The 18,909-nt window shown below is 38.3% G+C and overlaps 2 protein-coding genes and 2 non-coding genes across 5 annotated transcripts in view; 1 reads left to right on the top strand and 3 right to left on the bottom strand.

The window, feature by feature from the left end:
• Nucleotides 1-7,064: 7,064 nt before the first annotated feature.
• Nucleotides 7,065-10,182, bottom strand: EEF1B2 (eukaryotic translation elongation factor 1 beta 2). The gene is made up of 7 exons (XM_077154831.1): nt 10,063-10,182; nt 9,686-9,835; nt 9,032-9,154; nt 8,295-8,421; nt 7,933-7,999; nt 7,370-7,495; nt 7,065-7,263 (listed from the first exon to the last, which is right to left on the bottom strand). Exons 2-7 carry the CDS (start codon nt 9,763-9,765, stop codon nt 7,109-7,111), a joined length of 678 nt encoding a protein of 225 aa, XP_077010946.1. The 5' UTR covers nt 9,766-9,835; nt 10,063-10,182; the 3' UTR covers nt 7,065-7,108.
• LOC143678579 (small nucleolar RNA SNORA41) lies at nt 7,633-7,763 on the bottom strand. Its single transcript, XR_013173360.1, has one exon. It is a non-coding gene; the product is annotated as a small nucleolar RNA SNORA41 (small nucleolar RNA).
• Nucleotides 8,080-8,159, bottom strand: LOC143678574 (small nucleolar RNA SNORD51). Its single transcript, XR_013173355.1, has one exon. It is a non-coding gene; the product is annotated as a small nucleolar RNA SNORD51 (small nucleolar RNA).
• Nucleotides 10,183-10,190: 8 nt separating the features above from the next.
• NDUFS1 (NADH:ubiquinone oxidoreductase core subunit S1) overlaps nt 10,191-18,909 on the top strand; it is a 44,383-nt gene continuing 35,664 nt past the window's right edge. The window contains exons 1-4 of one of the 2 annotated variants that reach the window (XM_077154823.1): nt 10,191-10,413; nt 13,726-13,790; nt 14,318-14,409; nt 16,571-16,678. In XM_077154823.1, coding sequence (XP_077010938.1) covers nt 13,730-13,790; nt 14,318-14,409; nt 16,571-16,678 — 261 coding nt within the window. In that variant the 5' untranslated portion in view covers nt 10,191-10,413; nt 13,726-13,729. Of the gene's footprint in view, nt 10,414-13,725; nt 13,791-14,317; nt 14,410-16,570; nt 16,716-18,909 lie in introns of those variants that run through there. The other variant, XM_077154824.1, reaches the window with a different exon arrangement.

The raw sequence follows: 18,909 nt of genomic DNA, 5'->3' as shown, positions 1-18,909 counted from the left end.
GTCTTACATCATAATGGAAAATAACAGTGCCAAATGGGAGACAGGTTCTTAAACCAGCCTTAAAGAAGGTTTGTCCTGGGGCCACATGGATGGAAACTCCCCCTAATGTCTGGAATGAAATACAGCAAAGTCTTAACAATGATTATCTACGACAAAATTAAGGTAATTTTTTACTTTTCATTATTTTTCACTCACCTACACTACACAGGAACAAAAAAAGAACCCCTCTGGAATCAACTTATACTTTATTTAGCAGGTTGTATTCAATAATCTTCTCCAACACAACCAAAACAAGATCAGTTTGTCGATTCCCTTTCCCTTTCCTATATTCACAAACTCTTATTTCAGCTCCACTGTAACTTTGGCTACTTACTTTACTCCGATTCCTCATCTGTAAAACATGGAAATACTATCCATCCCATGGGCTTGCTGCTGAAGATTATATAAGCTAGAAATATTTGCAACAGTTATGAATCTGGGGTCTGACAGTAGGATGTCTGGATTTGAATCATGGTCCCGATACAATCTAGCTCTGTCTTTTGTCAATTCAACTTTATAGACTGCAAAATGAGTATAACAATGTTAGTACCTCCCACATAGTGTTATTGTGAAAATTAAATGAGTTAATGAATGTAAAGCACTTAGAGCAGTACTTAGCCCTGTGAATACTGGATAGATACTATCTGGCATATTCAGTTGAGTACCTGGCATGTTCTTACATAGTAGTTGCTTGACAAATGTTAGATCCCTTCTCCTCCTGAAAGAACATAAAAATCTCACAGGAAGAATAAGTGAACTATACAAAAATTCAAAATCAAGAGAATTTATAAATGCTATGAAAGAAGTATTACTTGCTGAAAGACTCCAAGGGGTGAGGAAGGAGTAGGATCAAAGAAGCCTTCTTGAAAGGTTTTTGAAATGCCATCTTGAAGAATGATTACAGTTTTAATAAATGGAGGTGAGAAAAGAGGCTATTTCAGGTAAGTGGCACAGCAAGAACAAATGTTCAGAGATTGGAAAACATTAGCTATGTGCAGAAAAGAGAGAATAGCCCCATTTTATAGGGACATGATGGTGATAGAAGGCCCACAAGTTGGTGTCAGAACCAATCATGGAAAGCCTAAAGAATGTGGCCTTAATACACTAAGTAGTCCATGTTTCTTCAATAAAAGACCCTCATTTGAGAAATTTCCTGAATGCAACTATTGAGATCTATAGACAGCATGTAGTAAGAGAATGTCTGTTTATCAATCTCAATATCCGTTTAAAATTTACCTCTATGTGATATTATCTTCCCACTCTTCTTAATAGAGGGTACAAAGTCAGGCTTACACTGATGAAATAGGATAAAACTCTCTAAAAGCAGGGATGAAGAACCTTCCCCATTCTACTGACAACACATTATGTGGCCTGTAACTTGAGAGAAGCTGTGCATTGAGCTGCCCTTGGACTTATTAGGTGAATAATCTTGAGCAGGTCATCTTTCAGAGTTTAATTTCCTCATCTGCTGTTAAATGTCTGTCTTATTCATAGGTTTATGATACACAAATTAGATAATGTATTTGAGGCACAATAATTGCCATTACCAAATTGCACTCATTTGGGAAAAAAATTATCCCAATATCCTAAAATGCAAATTTAAGCTTTATGTTTTGGCCCATAAGCATGTTTTTTCATAGTGATAGTCAGTAATCCTCATGAGAAATTCCAGTGCTTTACAATATTGCTACAGCCTCCACAATTACTTTCTTAAATAATTATGCTGTTTAAAAAACTCTTTCATTGAGTAGATGCCATATTTAATTATTCATTTCCATTTATGCTAGATTATAAATCTCCTGATTTCCCTGCTGCCATTCACACCATCACCAATTAACATTCTGCCTTTTTGTCATTTTCTGGCTTGTGAGGTCCAAATTCCTGAGCCAGCCTGTATTTCAAATGACTCTACCACTCCACCCTATATAATCCCAAATAAACACTGCGAAATCCAGTCAAACTGGACTAATTGCCTCCCAAATCGTGATACTCATTCTGCTTTTTACATCTTCCTTGAAGGCTAATTTTTTTCTTTTTTTTACAAATTACTGATTAAAGTCCACATAGCTCAAGAATAAATTCCTCCAAAAAACTCCCACCTACCCTAAACCTCTCTGAACTGTTAGGAGTACTTGATCAGTGTGACTTTCATTCTTCACAATTTTATGTGTTCTTACTACCTGCCTATAGTGATTTTCTTAACTATTCTTTTGTACCATTTATAGCATCTAATGGATACTGAGTTCCCTCATTGTGTCCAGCACTGTGCTAGGGATGCTGAACAAGACAAGAAAGCATAAACAAATTCATAAAAGTAAACAAGTCCAGAGTCACTATAATCACTTATGGGGCATACTAAAAAAGGTAGGCTCTTATATTTTTATCTGTCTTTAGCTTCCTTCCACTCCAAAGACAGAAACAGAAACATAAGTATATAAATCTATGTCCTCTAACTCCCTGGTTCAAAGACAGTTCATTCAGTATACTGGCTCATTTGCAAATGGCATATGTGCCGATTTGGAAGTATTATGTATCCCTGAAAAGCCTGATCCAACACCATAGGTTGGAATCTTTTTATTAGATTATCTCCACAGAGATGTGATGCACCCAGCTGTGGGTATGACCCTTTGATTGGATGGAGATGTGACGCTACCCATTCCAGGTGGGTCTTGATTAGTCTTCTGGAATCCTTTAAGAGAGAAAACATTTTGGAGAGAGTTAGAAACGATGCAAGTCTCAGAACCAATAGAGTTCACAGCAGATACAAATGCCAACACCTAGAGAACAGAGATACGGATGTTTGGAGATGCTTGGAGCCCAACAGACATTGTCATGAGATGCTAAGCAAGCCAGAACCTGAAGAGAGCCAAGGGAAGCCATGCAATGAAAGCCAGCCCTTGAGAAGCAAAGTGAGGAACACAGGAACAGAGGCTGAAGTCATCAGAGCCCAGAAACAAGGGACCAGCAGATGCCAGCCACATGGCTACTCAGCTGACAGAGGTGTTCCTGATCCATCGGCCTTCCTTGAATTAAGGTATCATTTTTATGAGCTTAGAATTGTAAGGTTGTAACTTATTAAATTCCCCTTTTTAAAAGCCATTCTGTTATATCACGCTCTGACAGACTGCACGCTAACACAGCATATATTCAAAGTTTTTTTATTTGTAGCATTGTTCATAAGAGCAAAGGATTGAATGCATCCCAAAGGTCCAATCAACAGACTAGTTAAATAAATTATGATAATGCATTATGGAACTGGTTTCTTAATGTTTAAAGTAGCTCTGGAAAGAACTAAGAACTTGGTAACATTGGTTACTTTCAAGGTGAACTGAAGGCCTAGGGAACAGAGGACTTCACTATATAGCCTCTTGAATTTCAAACTATGTAGAAGTATTATCCATTTTTTAAAAATAAAATTAAAAGATAAAAATAATTTTAATGGTATGTTTTAATAATTAATTATCATTAGCAGTTTCTGTTACTACTTAACACTTTGGTCAAGTTATTTGGTACTCAATTTCCCTCAATATGTCAATGATTCTGAATTGGTAATTGGTTACCATTCGCTGGCTACTAAACCTCTCTCTTTCCATAGCAGTAAACCTTAAGTTTATATGTACAATATTTTGCTAGTTCCAGAATCCCCAGGCTCTCTGGTTCCTGAGAAAATGAAATGCTGCCCTCTGCTGACTCTCATGAAACTGACAACTTAAAATTTTCTCCAGTGATTTTAGGCTACGACTAAATACCGCTTAGTGGAGATTTTTTATCAATCATAGATGCTTGATTAAATACTCTTTAGATTTTACACAATTTCTCACACTAAAGGTAACCACAATATAAAACAAATTAGATTGAGGGGAAGAAATCAGCACTACCTGGTTCTGCTATAAAAATTATGACCCAAAACAAATCATTTAGTCTCTTTCACCCATTATCTACAAAATAAAGAGAGCCTTATATCAAGCAATTCCCAGGCTCCCTCTTTACAGAAACTACTACTGCTAAGAAAAATAACAAAATTTCCTATCTACCCCAACGAACATTTATGATGCAGCTGTTTCTAATACTTGACTAAACATATTGCCGTCATCACAGTACTTTATCTGCAGACTCATCTCAGTATTGAAATTCCCCCCAAAATAAGTTCTATCAGATTTTAAAATCCAAGTAGTATGTCCGATGTCCAATACCTAAGCACCTGAAGAATCAAAGCCTGAAAACCAGCTAGACAACTCTCCTACTACATGCTACTCCAAATCACATTTCCAACCTGGGCACTTACAACAGGTTCTCCTTGTTTTAACAGCCAACTTCTAATATGCAACACCTCTGTTGATGTTTGACTCTAATTCATTACAAATTCTGGACTGCCTTCTGAACTGACTGAGGCTCTGGATTAGGTGTCTTCCATCTCTTAGCACTTAACACTTAATTTTTCAAATAATGTGAATTTGAGAGATACTGGGTTACAACAAATTATTAATTCAACCACTTCAGTCATTGGTTACTCAACGAGAAATTAAATACAGTTCGAATGTCTTCATGTAGATTATGGTGGCAAAGACATGGCTATTTACTTAATTGGATTGTATTATGTGCTAATAAAACTCTTTAAAAATGAACAGAGAGAAACAAGTGCTGGAGAAAATGTGGAGAAAGAGATGACCTATTCACTTTGGTTGTGAAGCTGAGGCACAAGCCCCTCTGGAGGGCAGTGTGGTGGTTCCACAGGAGGCTAGGGATGGGGTTGCTCTAAGACTCTGCAACTGCATTACTAGGTATATACTTGGAGGAACTGAGAATGGGGACAGGACGGACATTTGCACATTGCACATTGTTTTCGGGATTTGCAATCAATGGAGGGGGCCTAAGGGGATGACTGAGGAATGGAAGGAGGAATTGTCGTGTATACATATCAGGGACTACTGAGTGGCTGCCAGAAGGAATTAAGTTGAGGCATGCAACTAGCTGAATGAACCTTAAGGTTGAATGAAATGTCAAGAACTAAAAAGCAAATATCAGGCCTCACCCATATAGACTAATTATAATATAAAAATATCCAGAGAAATGAGGTCGAGAGCATGGGTTATCAATACGGGACCCATAAGTTTTACAGCAGTCACATCTATTCAGGAGCTGTAATTGTTATTTCTAAATTCTGAGATACTGGACATTCCCTGAAACTTCAGGTATTTATATGACACCTGAGATTCAGTTAGAGCACTGAAGCTATCAAAGTCAGTACTACCCCATACATCAGCTGTTAAAAAAGTCGAAAAAGTGGCAGACTTCGACTAGAGATATGAAGCTGATCATGGCCCATATTTGAAAACTAACTACTGTGAGACCAAAGGGAGAGATGTTTAACTGGTGCAAAATTCATATTTTGGGGTAGCGCATTATCTAATTTAACATGTATGGTCAATTTATTTGAACACCATAATTACATGGAATCTTGAAGAGGGTGTGAGATTTTGTTGGTTTGTGCAAGTTAGCATGATGCCCTGATATATTCAAGTAATGTGGGCAGAGAATAAAAAAATATTTGTGAAGTCTCTTTGGGGGACTGGAAAGAAAGGAATATTAAACTTCCCCATCTGGGGATTCCTGTTATTCTCGCAAGCGGTGGGGACAACAAATTCAGTAGGCTGAGCCCTTGATCTTGGGATTCGACCCTATGAAACTTATTACCTGTAACGGAGAAACTAAGCCTATTTATTATTATGCCTAACAGTCACCCCAAAGAACCTCTTTTGTTGCTCAGATGTGGCCTCTCGAAAATGCTTGGGAGGTGAACTCACTGCCCTCCCACCCCCATGTGGGACATGACTTCCACTGATGAGCCAGGACCAGGCATCATCAGAATGAGAACCATCTTGACCAAAACGGAGAAGGGAGAAATGAGACAATATAAGGTTGCAGTGGCTGAGAGATTTCAAAGAGTTGAGAGATTATTCTTGTGCATTATATAGCTGTCCATTTTAGTTTTTGGTGTATTGGAGTGGCTGGAGGCAAATACCTGAAACTGTTGAACTGTGTTCCAGTAGCCTTGATTCTTGAAGACAATTGTTATTGATAAAGCTTTTACAATGTGACTGTGTGATTGTGAAAACCTTGTGTGTGATACTTTTATCCAGGGTATGGAGAGATGAGTTAAAAAAAAAATGGATAAAGAAATAAATAGGGGGAGATGAGGGTAAAATAATTGAATAGATTGAAATATTAGTGGTCCATGAGAGGGAGGTATGGGATACAAGAATTTCTTTGTATTTCTTTTTCTGACATAATGCAAATATTCTAAAACTGATCATGATGATGACTGCACAACTATGTGATGATATTGTAAAGCCACTCATTGTACACCATATCAGAACTGTATGTGTGCGGAGATTTCACAATAAAAATTTTTTAAACATGCAGTTCTAGCTTATTTAATCCCTTTTCTAAATGCTTCATCCAGTATCCTACAAAAACTTGATATTCATCATTACATGATTGATATTGTCCTGAAAGCTTCACATGAATTGGCTCATTTCTCATGATTCCATAGGTCTAACATTACCATTTATATGAAAACCAGCTCAGATATTAAATATCTTTGTCCCTCTTGCAAAACCCAAGATCTGAACCATAATAAAACTACAGGTGTATTTTAAAATCAAAGCTCTAGATACACAAATTCCCTTAAAGTGATGCTTTATTTCCCAGATTTAAAAAGAAGGCAAATATGAAAGCTAATGATATTTTGGTAAAACTGGTATCATGCATTCTGAAGGTATAACAAAAGAGTAACAACCTATTACACTAAAACTCCTACTAAATTTTACTTAACACCTACCTATATTCATGGTATAGATATTACATTTTTTAAGAGGTAGTTTCCATTTCTGGCCAAATATTTAAGAGTATTTAATCAAATTTGAATTATTTTATGAACTACTAGGCCATGAATTCCTTCCCTCAAAGCCGAAGGAAATCATTTCACACTCTTACTTAACAGACTCAAGAGCCAAGCCAAAGGCTGTTTGTCAAAGTTTTATTTAAGGGCAAGGATCCAGGATGGACTTTAGATCTTGTTGAAAGCAGCAACATCCATGGACTGCACATAATCCTCAAAAGCAGTTATCTGCTCCTCCAGCATATCTGTTCCAACTTTATCATCTTCAACCACACATTGAATCTGAAGTTTTTTAATTCCATATCCCACTGGAACTAGTTTCGCTAAAAAAATTAAAAATTAAAAAATGCTATAAGTCATGTTGACTGGCAAAGAGTAAAACCATATGCAAATTCCAGATACCAGTTTCATAAAAGAATATTAACTTACAAGAGCCCCAGACCAAGCCATCTGCTTGAATGCTTCTGACGCACTCCTCTAATTTGGCCATATCTGTCTCATCATCCCAAGGTTTCACATCTAGTAAGATGGAAGACTTGGCAACAAGTGCAGGTTCTAAAAAGTACAAGAAACAACATTAGTCAAATACTCAATTATACTTTTTTCAGCCTTGTCCAATCCACATAACAAATCTTTTCAATTTGTTTCAAAATGAGCTATCTCCTTAGTCAAATAAAACTATTCAATACATCCTTTGTCTGTCACACACATGCCTACTCTCTATTTTGCTAAGAAAGAGGTTTAATTGTGTAACAGTTTCTTTCCCACAGAGGAATGCCACAACTGCTACCATAAGAACAGCTGCAGACCAGTAGCTGTGGAAATTTTACAAGGAAGACTCTCTAGGGAAGGTTTTTAAATACTGATCTATTCAATGAATGTAGAGGAAATTACTTTGAGGTCAAGCTTAGAAAAAGATTTCTCAGAAATCTTTCTCAGATTTCTTAGAAAAAGAATAAAGTTAAATAAACACAAATTATAAAATGACCTACTTTTGGCTTTCTTTGACTCATACTGGGCAAGGCGCTCTTCTCTTAGCCGTTTAGCTTCTTCACTTTCCTGTAAAGAAAATTTTAACACATTTCACAAAGCCAGTTGTCCCTCAGTCTAAAGCTAGTAGGGTCCCAAAAGAAACAGACCTGTTTTATCAGAAAAAAAGCAAATCCATCACGAGCTCAGCCGAAAGATGGTGATTTGATTTTATTCATCATTTAGCCACTAAGCATGGTCAAGAAAAGGCAGGTAATAAAGAGGTGAAGCCATGATTCAGATCCACAGAATTTGGCTAGAGTCTGTGCTTAGGCATAATCATCTTTAATCACCTATCAATTTATGCTATCAAGAGATGACACACCTCTTCATCATCGGATCCAAAAAGGTCAATGTCGTCATCATCTTTACTATCTGTGGCTCCACTTCCTGTGGTGTCTTCCACATTAGCGGGTCCATACTTGCCCAAAGCTTTTTTCACTCCTGGCAGGCTTGAAAAAATTCAAATTCAACCACTGTCAGGTTGGGATGTCACTTTCCAGACAAAATACTAGAACTTGTTTTTATCACTACTCAAATAGACCCCCTTTTGTACAAAAAAATTTACCCTTTAATGCACTCCCCAGTAAATACTTTTATATGTTCAACTCCTCACCCAACAAGCATTAGTACCATGTGAGACATATTCAATACTCACTATGATTTACTCTTTCAGTATGAACATTTCGTTTTGAGATTTCATTAAGTATGCTCAGTTCCATTCTTAATGAACTGGAGTCCACTTCCCCAAACTTCCACCCTTGTTGGCAGTTTCAGAAGAATGGCCAAGGACTGAATGAATGAGCCACCCTCTCACCCCAGAGGTGGCCCCCCCAGGTCAGGGTCCAGGAACATTGGCAGGGCAGTGTGGGGGAAAGTTGAATTGCTGTTGTCCATGTTCTACCTGTTCTGTGAAAAAATGGAGGACTTCAGTCTCTTGGCCTCACAAAGAAATTTAGCTTACAATATACTCGAACAAAACTAAAGTAGCCTGGGCCCAATTTTGTAATGTGAAAATCCTGATTTAGAGAGCATTCTATTTTCAGATAAAGATAATTTTACCTGGCTTTTTCCTTTTCATAAGATTTGATGTGATTATACCAACGTAGGGCATGATACAAGTCGGCGGGAGGTGGGCTGGAGACTGCTTCAAATACTGCCACATCTGCTTGTGACGGCACATATCTGCCGATCAAAAAAAAATTACACACACTTAAAAAAACAAATTCCAGTCAATAAATGGCAAATGCCATTATCAGCCAAATTAATTATTGGGACCGCACCCATTTACTACTGGGTTACCTAAGCTGTTTCGTTTTTAAAATGAACTCCTTAAGAACAGGAACCATCTCTCTGGGTCATGACGCTACCCTCAATATCTGCCTCAAGTAGGGCCTCAAGAACTGTAACCTCTAACGCAGCTCCTTCTACAGGAATATAAAACATGGCAATCACTTTTAAATGCGCAAACACATGCAAAAATTTTATTTGAGTCATGCAAGAGAGAAGACCTTTCTCTCCCAGAACCCTCCTTCCCGGAGCTCGCAGCGCACGGCAGCCACGGGGGCGACAGAAAAGCGAGATTTTCCGCCTCACCCTAAAGAGCACTCGCGCCCGGCCTTCTTCTTGCTGCAGCGGAAACTATGCCACGTGTCCCCAATCGTACCCGGGCAGGCCCCAAACCGAGTCGTTCCCTCTCCAATCCTGAGAGCTCACCCCTCGATGTAGCTCCTGTCCGCCAAGTAATCGTTGAGCACCTGGAGGCCAGCTGTGCTTTTCAGGTCTCCGAAACCCATGGCGACGGCTGTATCCGGGAACTGGGCAGCAGCGGAGGTAAAAAGGAGCGCATGCAGTCCAACTGGAGCGCTGAAAGAAAAAAAGGACCACGGAAGGCCAGGAAATTCCTTATATAGAGTCGGAGGCGTTTCCCACCTCCACTACACGGCCGAAGGTTAAAGGTCAAAGTACGTTACTTCTCGCATTCCTCAACTTAAAAAATGGGAACTCTGAGTTAAATAGCCAATGAACTGTCCGTGAGCCTTTCCTTGGATTTAGGAATAAATTAATAAAAGGAGCATTTCTTAAATTCGTACCACCGCAGTGCTTCAAGATTACCGGAACCGCCCCTCGAGGCGCCGGAGATGACCGAAAACCCTCGGCTTCTGGGCTTCCCGATCACTTCCGGCGGAACTGCCCTTTCAAGCAGTCCTCCCTGTCCCCGCCTCCCCCTTGTCCGTTCGCCTTCTTCCCCGCCCCTTGTCAAGTTGACGGAAATTGCCGAGCTTTACCTAAGCGAGAAATTGTCGAATCTGGTGTTCTAGTCCCTCCCGGCTTCTCCAGGGCCGGCTGACGGAGTTAGCCGATGCCGCCATATTGAGTGAGTGACCCGGATTGGTGTGGTCCTTCCAGTTCAGCAGAGCAACCTTTGTGGCTCCCGGGAGAAGGTGAGTCGTGTTTAAGTGGGAAGGCTGTAGTGCCTCGGTCAGGGTTTTCTTTTTTGACGGAGATGTTTTCTTTGACCCGGGTGACTCTTTTCTCCTGTTGCCCTTGACTGGGCGGCGGGTCTTCCCCGGACGTCTCGGGAACACCGAGGGCAGGCATATAGACTCTATTAGCCATGGTCCTTGCACTGGTGGAGCAAGAAAAAGGAAGATCAGGAGGGACTCGGGAGCGCAGGCCCGAATGCAGTCTTGTAGGTGACCTTACCTCTGCAGCGCAATTGCAAGACATTCTTCTCCCGGGGAGGAGGTCGATTGGTTCCCTGAGAGTGGAAAACTGTTAGCGGCTTAGGCCTAAAGCATAAGCATTTTTTCCCCAAATTTCCACGTTCCTGGGACATTGCATCAGTGTATGGCCGCTGTTGCCTTAGCAACTGTACACGCCTCTTATTTTTTTGTTTGTTTTGGTCTGTTGTCCACGATGGGGTGAACTATTATTCCTTTCACTGATGGGTGGGGGAAAACAGAAAGGTGACGTTTAAAAAGTTAACCCAGGGTCGCCACGGAGAATCACAAAGCTACGTTGTTTAAAGTACTGGGTTCTAATACATACTGTAAGATAGTGGAGCACAACTATTCAAAAAGGAATTGACAGCATAGGAAATGTAAAGGGAGACGTTTTTGGTGACTACACATTAAGTTCATTCTTTGCGGGGTATTCTTTTAACCGCATTGCGAGTGTCATAAGCGCACCAGCACTTTTTAATTCCAGAAAGACAGTATCTGTAAATTACGGCCAGAGATTTGAGATAGAATTAATTCAGCAAATAGTTACTGATCTCCTACTATAAACCAGAAATGAGACCATGAAGGAAAAGAAAGTGGGGGAATATGACTGGAAAGTAATCAGAAAATTTTAAATAGACTGGCCAAGGAAGATCTCCCCCACGAATGGTTTTTAAGCCAAAACTTGGATGAGGAGGGGCCAGAAAGATCTGAGGGAAGGGCATTTCAGTTAGGCCAAAGCCAGCAAGAAGGGAAGGGCTGAAGAATCTGGATGGAAGCCAGAAGACCTGTTAAGAGGCTATTTTTAATAGTCCAGGTAAGGGGCTTGGAATAGAGTGGTAGCTTGAGAGAAGTGGAAGAATGTAGGATTTATCTGGAGAATGATGGAATGTATGGAAACGTATATGCATGTATGAATGATGGATATATACTATTATAATGTACATATGGAATAGAATAGCCCTCATACCATTTTTAAATTTTTGATCAGTAACGTTGTCCTATCTAAGAGAGACATTATTTCAGTTCCTATGTGGTATATATGTGCAAGGCACTTATTAAGAGTTTTGCAAGTCTGTATTTCACATGTTGGGACTATGTGTGCACTTTTGAATTGATGCTGAATGTTCAGTAGCAGCCTAGTTCAGGTTGATTTCCTAGCTAAAGTGCACACTGTTTTTATTATATTGTAGTGAAACAAAATAATGGTATCAATTTTAAAAAATTGTTGTATGAAATAAGAAAGGTTGAATTAGAATCTGTTGATAGTTTAACTTAGCAAATATTGAGGTGGTGTTGTATTCAGGTTTACCTTTATTTCTGACATCAGTACTTTTTAATAGGACAGGTGCTTTTCATTCTAGGACTTGATAAAACTGTTTGGTGGTCCTTGGATATCTAAGGACACTATGTTAGGTCATCAGAAAAGGAAATGACCAAAGTGCACCATTTGCTGTCATTAAGATGGTTACTATCTAAGAAACACTAAAATTGATTTACCTATAGTTTAGAAATGGAACATACACACAGTATGTGCTGATAGGAGAAGCAGTACAAAGAAAGAGCACTCTAAACCTGATCTTCAGTACCCAGTAATGCCTAAATGGCATTCGGTTTTAACTGATATTTTTTGAGCTCCACTAATTACACATATGTCTAGAAAGTATTGTTTTCCTCCTGCTTTATAAAGAATCAGAAACTCTGTTTACCAAAAAAATCACTCACTAATAGGTGACAAACTCAGTCTGCAAATTCAGTGGCATGCATTCTGAATTAATGACATTTTTGAATTAATGAAGTAATGAAATTAATGAAATCTGAATTAAAGAAATTTACCTTAATTCGTCATCTCTGGTAATTATGTAAAACTTTGTACTTAAAACACATTCTGTTTTCCTTGTCCAGTATTCACTGTTGAATTTTTTTATGTTGATACACTCTAGTCATCACATAAGTCGCATTTTAATACCTTTAAAAATTCCAAATGAAAAATTATAATTTTAGATTCTTACCCCACATGATCAGGTGAGTGGACCAAAACTCCTAAAACTTCAGTTAACTTTTCTTCTCTTTGCCTATGTATATTTTTAAGTGGTATTCTTTACATAATCCACTCCCATTTATTTCTGTAATTCAACAAACGTTTTAGAGTAGGATACTAAATTGAGAATATTTTCTCAACTTCAGCAGTGTTGACATTTTAGTTGGATTAGTTCTTTGTTTTAGGGGACTGTCTGTGCATTGAAGAAAGTTTGACAGCATCCTGCCTCTACCTACTAGATGCCAGTAACTTGCCCCCGACTCTAACAACCAACAGTATCTCCAGACATTTCCAAATGCCCCCTGTGGGGGGCAAAATTGTTCCTGGTTGAGAACCACTGTTTTAGAACTTTCTGTGCATTAGGCATTGAAATAGGCAGTGAAGATAAAAAGTTTCAAAGAGTTCCTGATACAGTGAGGGTAGAAACAGGCATATAAACACATAATTGCAAATCTGTAAGATAAATGTTCTACTTAACACAGAGGTTGTCACTCAAGGTACCACAAAGACTTGGGCTTATGAACTGGCACAGAATGTCTCACAAACATTGAGTAGATAATTGTGCTTATAACATAGATAGAATGCATGTTGATAGAATGAGGCAGAAAGGTAGACTTCATTTTACATAACCTTTAGCAATAAATTCACCCTTATTCTTGCAATTCATTTTACTATTTAGTATTGTTTCTTTATAGTGAAGATAGCAGCAGCAACAACAAAACTGCTTTTTAGAATTATAAGCACCAGGTTTATACGCTAGCTCTTCCTTTTTTAGGACCTTGACATTGTACAAGTCATCTATTCTCTCTAAGACTGAATAGTGCCATTTATAGTATTTGAGGCAAAAGGTCAGGACTTGTGAAAATTCAGTGACATAATGTATATGAAGTGTTTTAAAACTGTAAGATACATTAAAAACATTAAAAATTACCATAAGACTTTGGATTAGGTGTTTTTATTTCCTCTAAAACTCTTCTTTGGTTTATTTTCAGCAATATGTTAAGGATACCTGTAAGAAGGGCCTTAGCAGGCCTTGCTAAGCCTCATAAAGGATGTGGTGAGTGTTTTTTGAAATCTGCATTTATGGATAATAGACTTTCTTTGTAAATTTATAGGTCTATGAAATGTTTCTTGAAAGACCGTAAACATATCATTAGTTTTAAATGAAAGTAGAAACAAATGACCCAAGTTGAATGGAGTAATTTTCAAAATATGACTTTACCTTAGATATTTATAGAAGTTATCATGGAATAAAATGTAGTAGGAACTGCCCACAATGCCAAAGTAGAAAAACAGTCATTCTGGTTTTGAAAAGAGGTCTTCCCGCGAACATATCTTCAGTGGTAGTAAAATTTTCAGATTAAACTATTAAAAGTAGACATCTGTATTCTATATGGTATTTAATATTGCAAAAGCTTTTTCTGTAATTCAATATTTTAAAAGTTTGCATCTAGAGAACTAGAAGAGAATAGAGTAAAATGAAGAAAAACTGTGGGCTTGTATGTTAGAATTACTCCATTAGCCTCTGCTATAATAATTTCAACACTTAATTTGTTTTTCCAACTCAATATTTTTGATGGTCAGTGCGAACAACTACTACAGCAGCAAGCAACTTGATTGAGGTATTTGTTGATGGTCAGTCTGTCATGGTGGAACCAGGAACTACTGTCCTCCAGGTAGGCATATATACTATTTCTATATTTATGTGAGCATATTCTGATTTTTTTAAAATACTGATTTTTAAAAAAATAGTGTTTATTTACTTTTAAAATTGTGAAAGTTCCTTGGCATTTTAAAGTGAGCTATCATTTATCTGTTTCTGGAATTCTCAGTGAAGTTTGACAGTTACTCTGTTTTACTTCTGCCTTCCAAATGTATACCCACTAAGAAATTTGAAATTATCTAAAATAAATTATTATTTACTATAGGTTAAATTTGTAAAAAAGATAACCTTTGTTTCCTGTGGGCCAGCTTGATGTTTTTATTTCATGTAACTTTTCTATTTTTAGCAGCATTTCTATGAATGTGTCCTATAAAGGAGGTAAATGGAGGGTAATACTTTTCTTGAATTTATGCTCTAAATATTTAATTTTTCCAAATTCCTCTGGAAATAACTAATTTGGTCATGAGAAGTGGTGCTTCATTCCACCCACATGGAATGTTCTTGTTCTTTGTTCATTTCGGTAGTTGTTTTTAGACTATCTGCCAGGAATAAACATGTAAATAGTAAATGTAATACCATATAGCAAAAGTATGTTCAAGATACAGTGGAGAAAAAAAAAAGATACAGTGGAGAGTATTCTGGCAGGGATAGGAAGTGGTATAAAGAGATACCTAGGAGCATCTCAGGTTCTCCCAGAGGAGGTTTTAAAGGTACTAATATTTATATGTGTAAGGAAGAATGTACATTTCCTATGGAAACATAATTAGCTAAGGAACATAATTTGTTGTGTTTAGGAAGCTTCAAATACTTTTGGTAATAATGGAGTATAAGAACTGAGTAGATGATGTCAGAAATAAGATTTTTGACCTACAGAAGGTTCAGCCATGAAAGATGGTATATGCCATGCTGACCACTTGTAGTTAGGCCAGTAGTGAGTTTTAGTGGCTGTTATAAGCAAGGCAATAAAATGTGAGAGTGACAGTGATTGTAGAAGATAGTGGTTTGACAGTGATTGTAGAAGATAGTGGTTTGAAGAACAGCAAAACTAGAATGAATGATGAGTAAAGAGTATCTTAGTGGAGCAAGAAATGGAAAGGCCTAAATTAAGATAGTGGGAATGGAAACAGTAGGATAGGTTTTAAAACTTATGCGATTTAGATGGGACGTACAGCTTTGGATTGATGAAGAACACAGAATTGTGTGTGTGTGTGTGTGTGTGTGTGTGGTTTTCTGGCTTTGTTAGCTTATTTGGGGAAGCATAGTAGGGGGTAGAAGTAGGTTAAGGTTAAGATGCTTATGGAACACCTATGTGAACACCACCTAAGAGTTTGTAGCTTGTACAAGTGGAGAACTGTCAAGGTCTCAGATAAAGATTTGTGTGGTCATGAAATGTAAGCTAATATGAAGGCTGGAACAGCGCCTGTCTTGTTCATTAATGTACCCACTGCACCCAGCACGTAGGAAACACTTAGTACCTTTTTGTTGACTAAATAGTGAAAGCATTTGAAATTGATGAGATTGCTTTAGAGTGAGGGCTGAGGATGGAAGAACTAACTGTAGAGGAAATTTGAATGCATTTAATAGACTGAAAGGAGGAGCTTGCGGAGAAGGAGAGGGTGAAAATTGGTAGAGCAGGGCCCCAGAACTAATCCCTCTTCACCAGGCAAACAGACAGTGAGAAGACCTTCAGTTGCAATGTGATTATAGGTCTTGAGTTGGGTCTGTGGAGATATGTTATTCAAGATAGAACTAGGTTTTAGCCAGCAAAACAGTGTGAAATGAAATCCCTAATTCAAAGAAAGGTAGGTAAGCATAGAGGAAGTCCATGTATGAAACCACTAGGACAGAGTTTGAGGGGAGTACCTTTGTGAACAATAGTTCATAATGAATATGAAGAGTCAAATCTTTAGCACAGTTTGAGGATACTTTATCCAGTTTTTTCCCCATATCAATTGTGAGTATACTGAGACTTCTTAGAGAGGCAGCTTTAGAGCAGACAACATTTAGGATAAGAGCAGAGGTGGGAATTTTCTTCAGAGACTGAAGTAAGAATGGACAGAGATATAGATATTTGTAGGTAGGAGTTATAAGACAGGGGATGGCCTCATTTTTTTCCTGACAGTAATAGTGGTGAAGTCAGGAGATTCTAATGCAGAGTTTTTTTTTATTTCTAGGCCTGTGAGAAGGTTGGCATGCAGATCCCTCGATTCTGTTATCATGAAAGGTTATCTGTTGCTGGAAATTGCAGGATGTGCCTTGTTGAAATTGAGAAAGCTCCTAAGGTACTTGATACCTAAAATTCCACATCATGCTTAGAAGGTAGAAAACTTTAAATCTTGCAGCAAACTTTATTTAAACTCTAGCCCTATACTTTTACTTTTATCTTTAGATGTAGTATTTTTTGTGGGATTGAGTCTCTTCATATCAAAGCTGGAAACACATCAATAAAAGTGCTTTATAAATGCAAGTGTCATATAATTGTAACAGATTTAGAAGTTAAAGATGGCTTCTTATAGTATTTTCAGATGGTGATATAAAAAACAAGTAGTGTTCTAGTTTGTAAGCTGCCAGAACGTGGTATACCAGAAATGGAATAGCTTTTAAAAAGGGTAATGTTTACAGTTCTAAGGCTATGAAAATGTCCATATTAAGGCAAGACTATAAAAATGTTCAAATTAAGGCATCCAGTAAAAAAGATACCTTGATTCAAGAAGGCTGATGATGTTCGGGGTTTTTCTCTCAGCTGGAAAGGCACATGGCACTGTCTGCTAGTTTTCTCTCCAGGCTTCTTCAGTGGCCTCCCCAGGGGCATTTTCTTTCTTCATTTCTAATGATCTCTGACTGTGTGGACTGTGTTGGCTCTGGTGGCTCTAAAGTTTTTTCCAAAATGGTTCCCTCTTACAGTACTCCAGTAAGCAACCCCACCTTGAATGGTTGGAGACATATCTCCATGGAAACCATTTAATCAGAAGTTATCACCTGCAATTGAGTAGGTCACATCTCCATGGAAACAATAAAAAAGATCCCACCAAGCAATATTGAACAAGGATTAAAGGACATGGCTTTTCTGGGGTACGTAATAACTTCAAACCGGCACATTCCACCCTTTGGACCCCAAAAAGACATGTTCTTTCCAAATACAAAATACATTCATTCCATAACAATATCAGAAAGCCTTAAACCATTTCAGTAACAATACAGGTACAGTTCCAGGTCAGAAACAGTACAAAATCTCATCAGAGTCAGCGACAGGCATGATCTGTCCTAAGGCAGAATTCTTTGGCTCTAGAATTGCAAAACTCAGAACAAGTTATCTGCTGCCAGTATACAAAGGAGGGTCAGTCATAGGATACGTGTTTCCATTACCATTAGGAAAAATTTAAAGGAAAATGGGTTACTGGACCTACATAGTTGTGAAATCTACAGAGCAGACTCCATTGGATTTCAAAGTCTTGAGAGTCATTTATACTCAGGGCTCTAAAGTGACAGTTCCACCCTTTCCAAGGGCCTAGGCAGTGGCCCACCTCTCTCTGAATGCTGGAGTGTTGCAAAACTGGGGCTTGTTGGGGGGACCACCTTTTTCTAGGTTCCACCATCTGCATACCCCGTGATTTGAGACAGCACCCAGAATCTGCCATCTCTGGGGCACATACTTAACCCCTCCAGAATAATGGGCTAACAGCCAGGCTCCCCCAACCCCTGGTTTATGTGATCCACCCTTTCCAAGGCCTGTGGTAGCACAGTTGTTCCAGAATGAAATGGAAGCCCTCTGCTTCTGGGGCAAACTCACCCTTTCCATGTGTATGGATCAGCCCACTCTCCTGGCCTGAGGTTTCTTGGCTCCAAACATTAGCTTCCATGGTTTTGCCTCTGGAGACATTTTTTCTTCACTTTGTCCCTTTTCTGTCCCTTTTAATCCAGACTGACAGTGATTCAGTTTATACAAGATCCCATAACACTCTATTTGGTTTTCTATGCAATATACTGGCATTATACCTATCAGATAATAGGGATTTCCATAAATCCTTTTTGGATAACTTAATCTCCAAACCTGACTTTTTCTGAAATGGCTGACCATTTCTTTGCTTAAATCCTCATGTGGAGCCCTATTCACTGGGGTCTCACTTTCTGGAAGCCCAGAATTGTCTTGAACACCAATATCTGTTTTCTTTGTACCCAAGAGTTTGGTTCTCAACTAATCTTTCCTTTTGCATTTTACTATAAGCTTCAAGAAGCAGCCAGACTACATTTTCCACATTTAATTTGAAAATTTCTCCTGCTAAATATACGAATTCATCACTCTCAGATTCTGCCTTCCAAAAAAATTAAATAAAAAGAGAGAAAATTCTGCCTTCAATCTACAAAGAATGCCTTCCTTCCTTTTTCAATGACACATTCTTCATTTCTGTTTAAAGCCTTATCAGAGGCATCCTTAGAGTTCACATTTCTACCAACAGTCTCTTGAAAGTAATTCAGACCTTCTCTGTTAAAAGAATCACAGTTCTTCCAGAAT

The sequence above is a fragment of the Tamandua tetradactyla genome, chromosome 3 (genome assembly GCF_023851605.1).
Source record: "Tamandua tetradactyla isolate mTamTet1 chromosome 3, mTamTet1.pri, whole genome shotgun sequence".
Classification (NCBI taxonomy): Eukaryota; Metazoa; Chordata; class Mammalia; order Pilosa; family Myrmecophagidae; genus Tamandua; species Tamandua tetradactyla.
Note: the sequence above shows the minus strand (reverse complement) of the source record. Positions and strands in the feature narration are given on the sequence as shown.

Bases quoted from the DNA above. Each gene is read 5' to 3' on its own strand.
- EEF1B2 (XM_077154831.1), bottom strand. From the start codon at position 9,765: ATGGGTTTCGGAGACCTGAAAAGCACAGCTGGCCTCCAGGTGCTCAAC. The intron at 8,422-9,031 runs GTAAAATTATCT...AATTTTTTCAAG, and splicing joins TATGAAAAGGAAAAAGCCAG to CCTGCCAGGAGTGAAAAAAG. The intron at 7,496-7,932 runs GTAGGTCATTTT...TGTACTTTTTAG, and splicing joins TGAGTCAAAGAAAGCCAAAA to AACCTGCACTTGTTGCCAAG.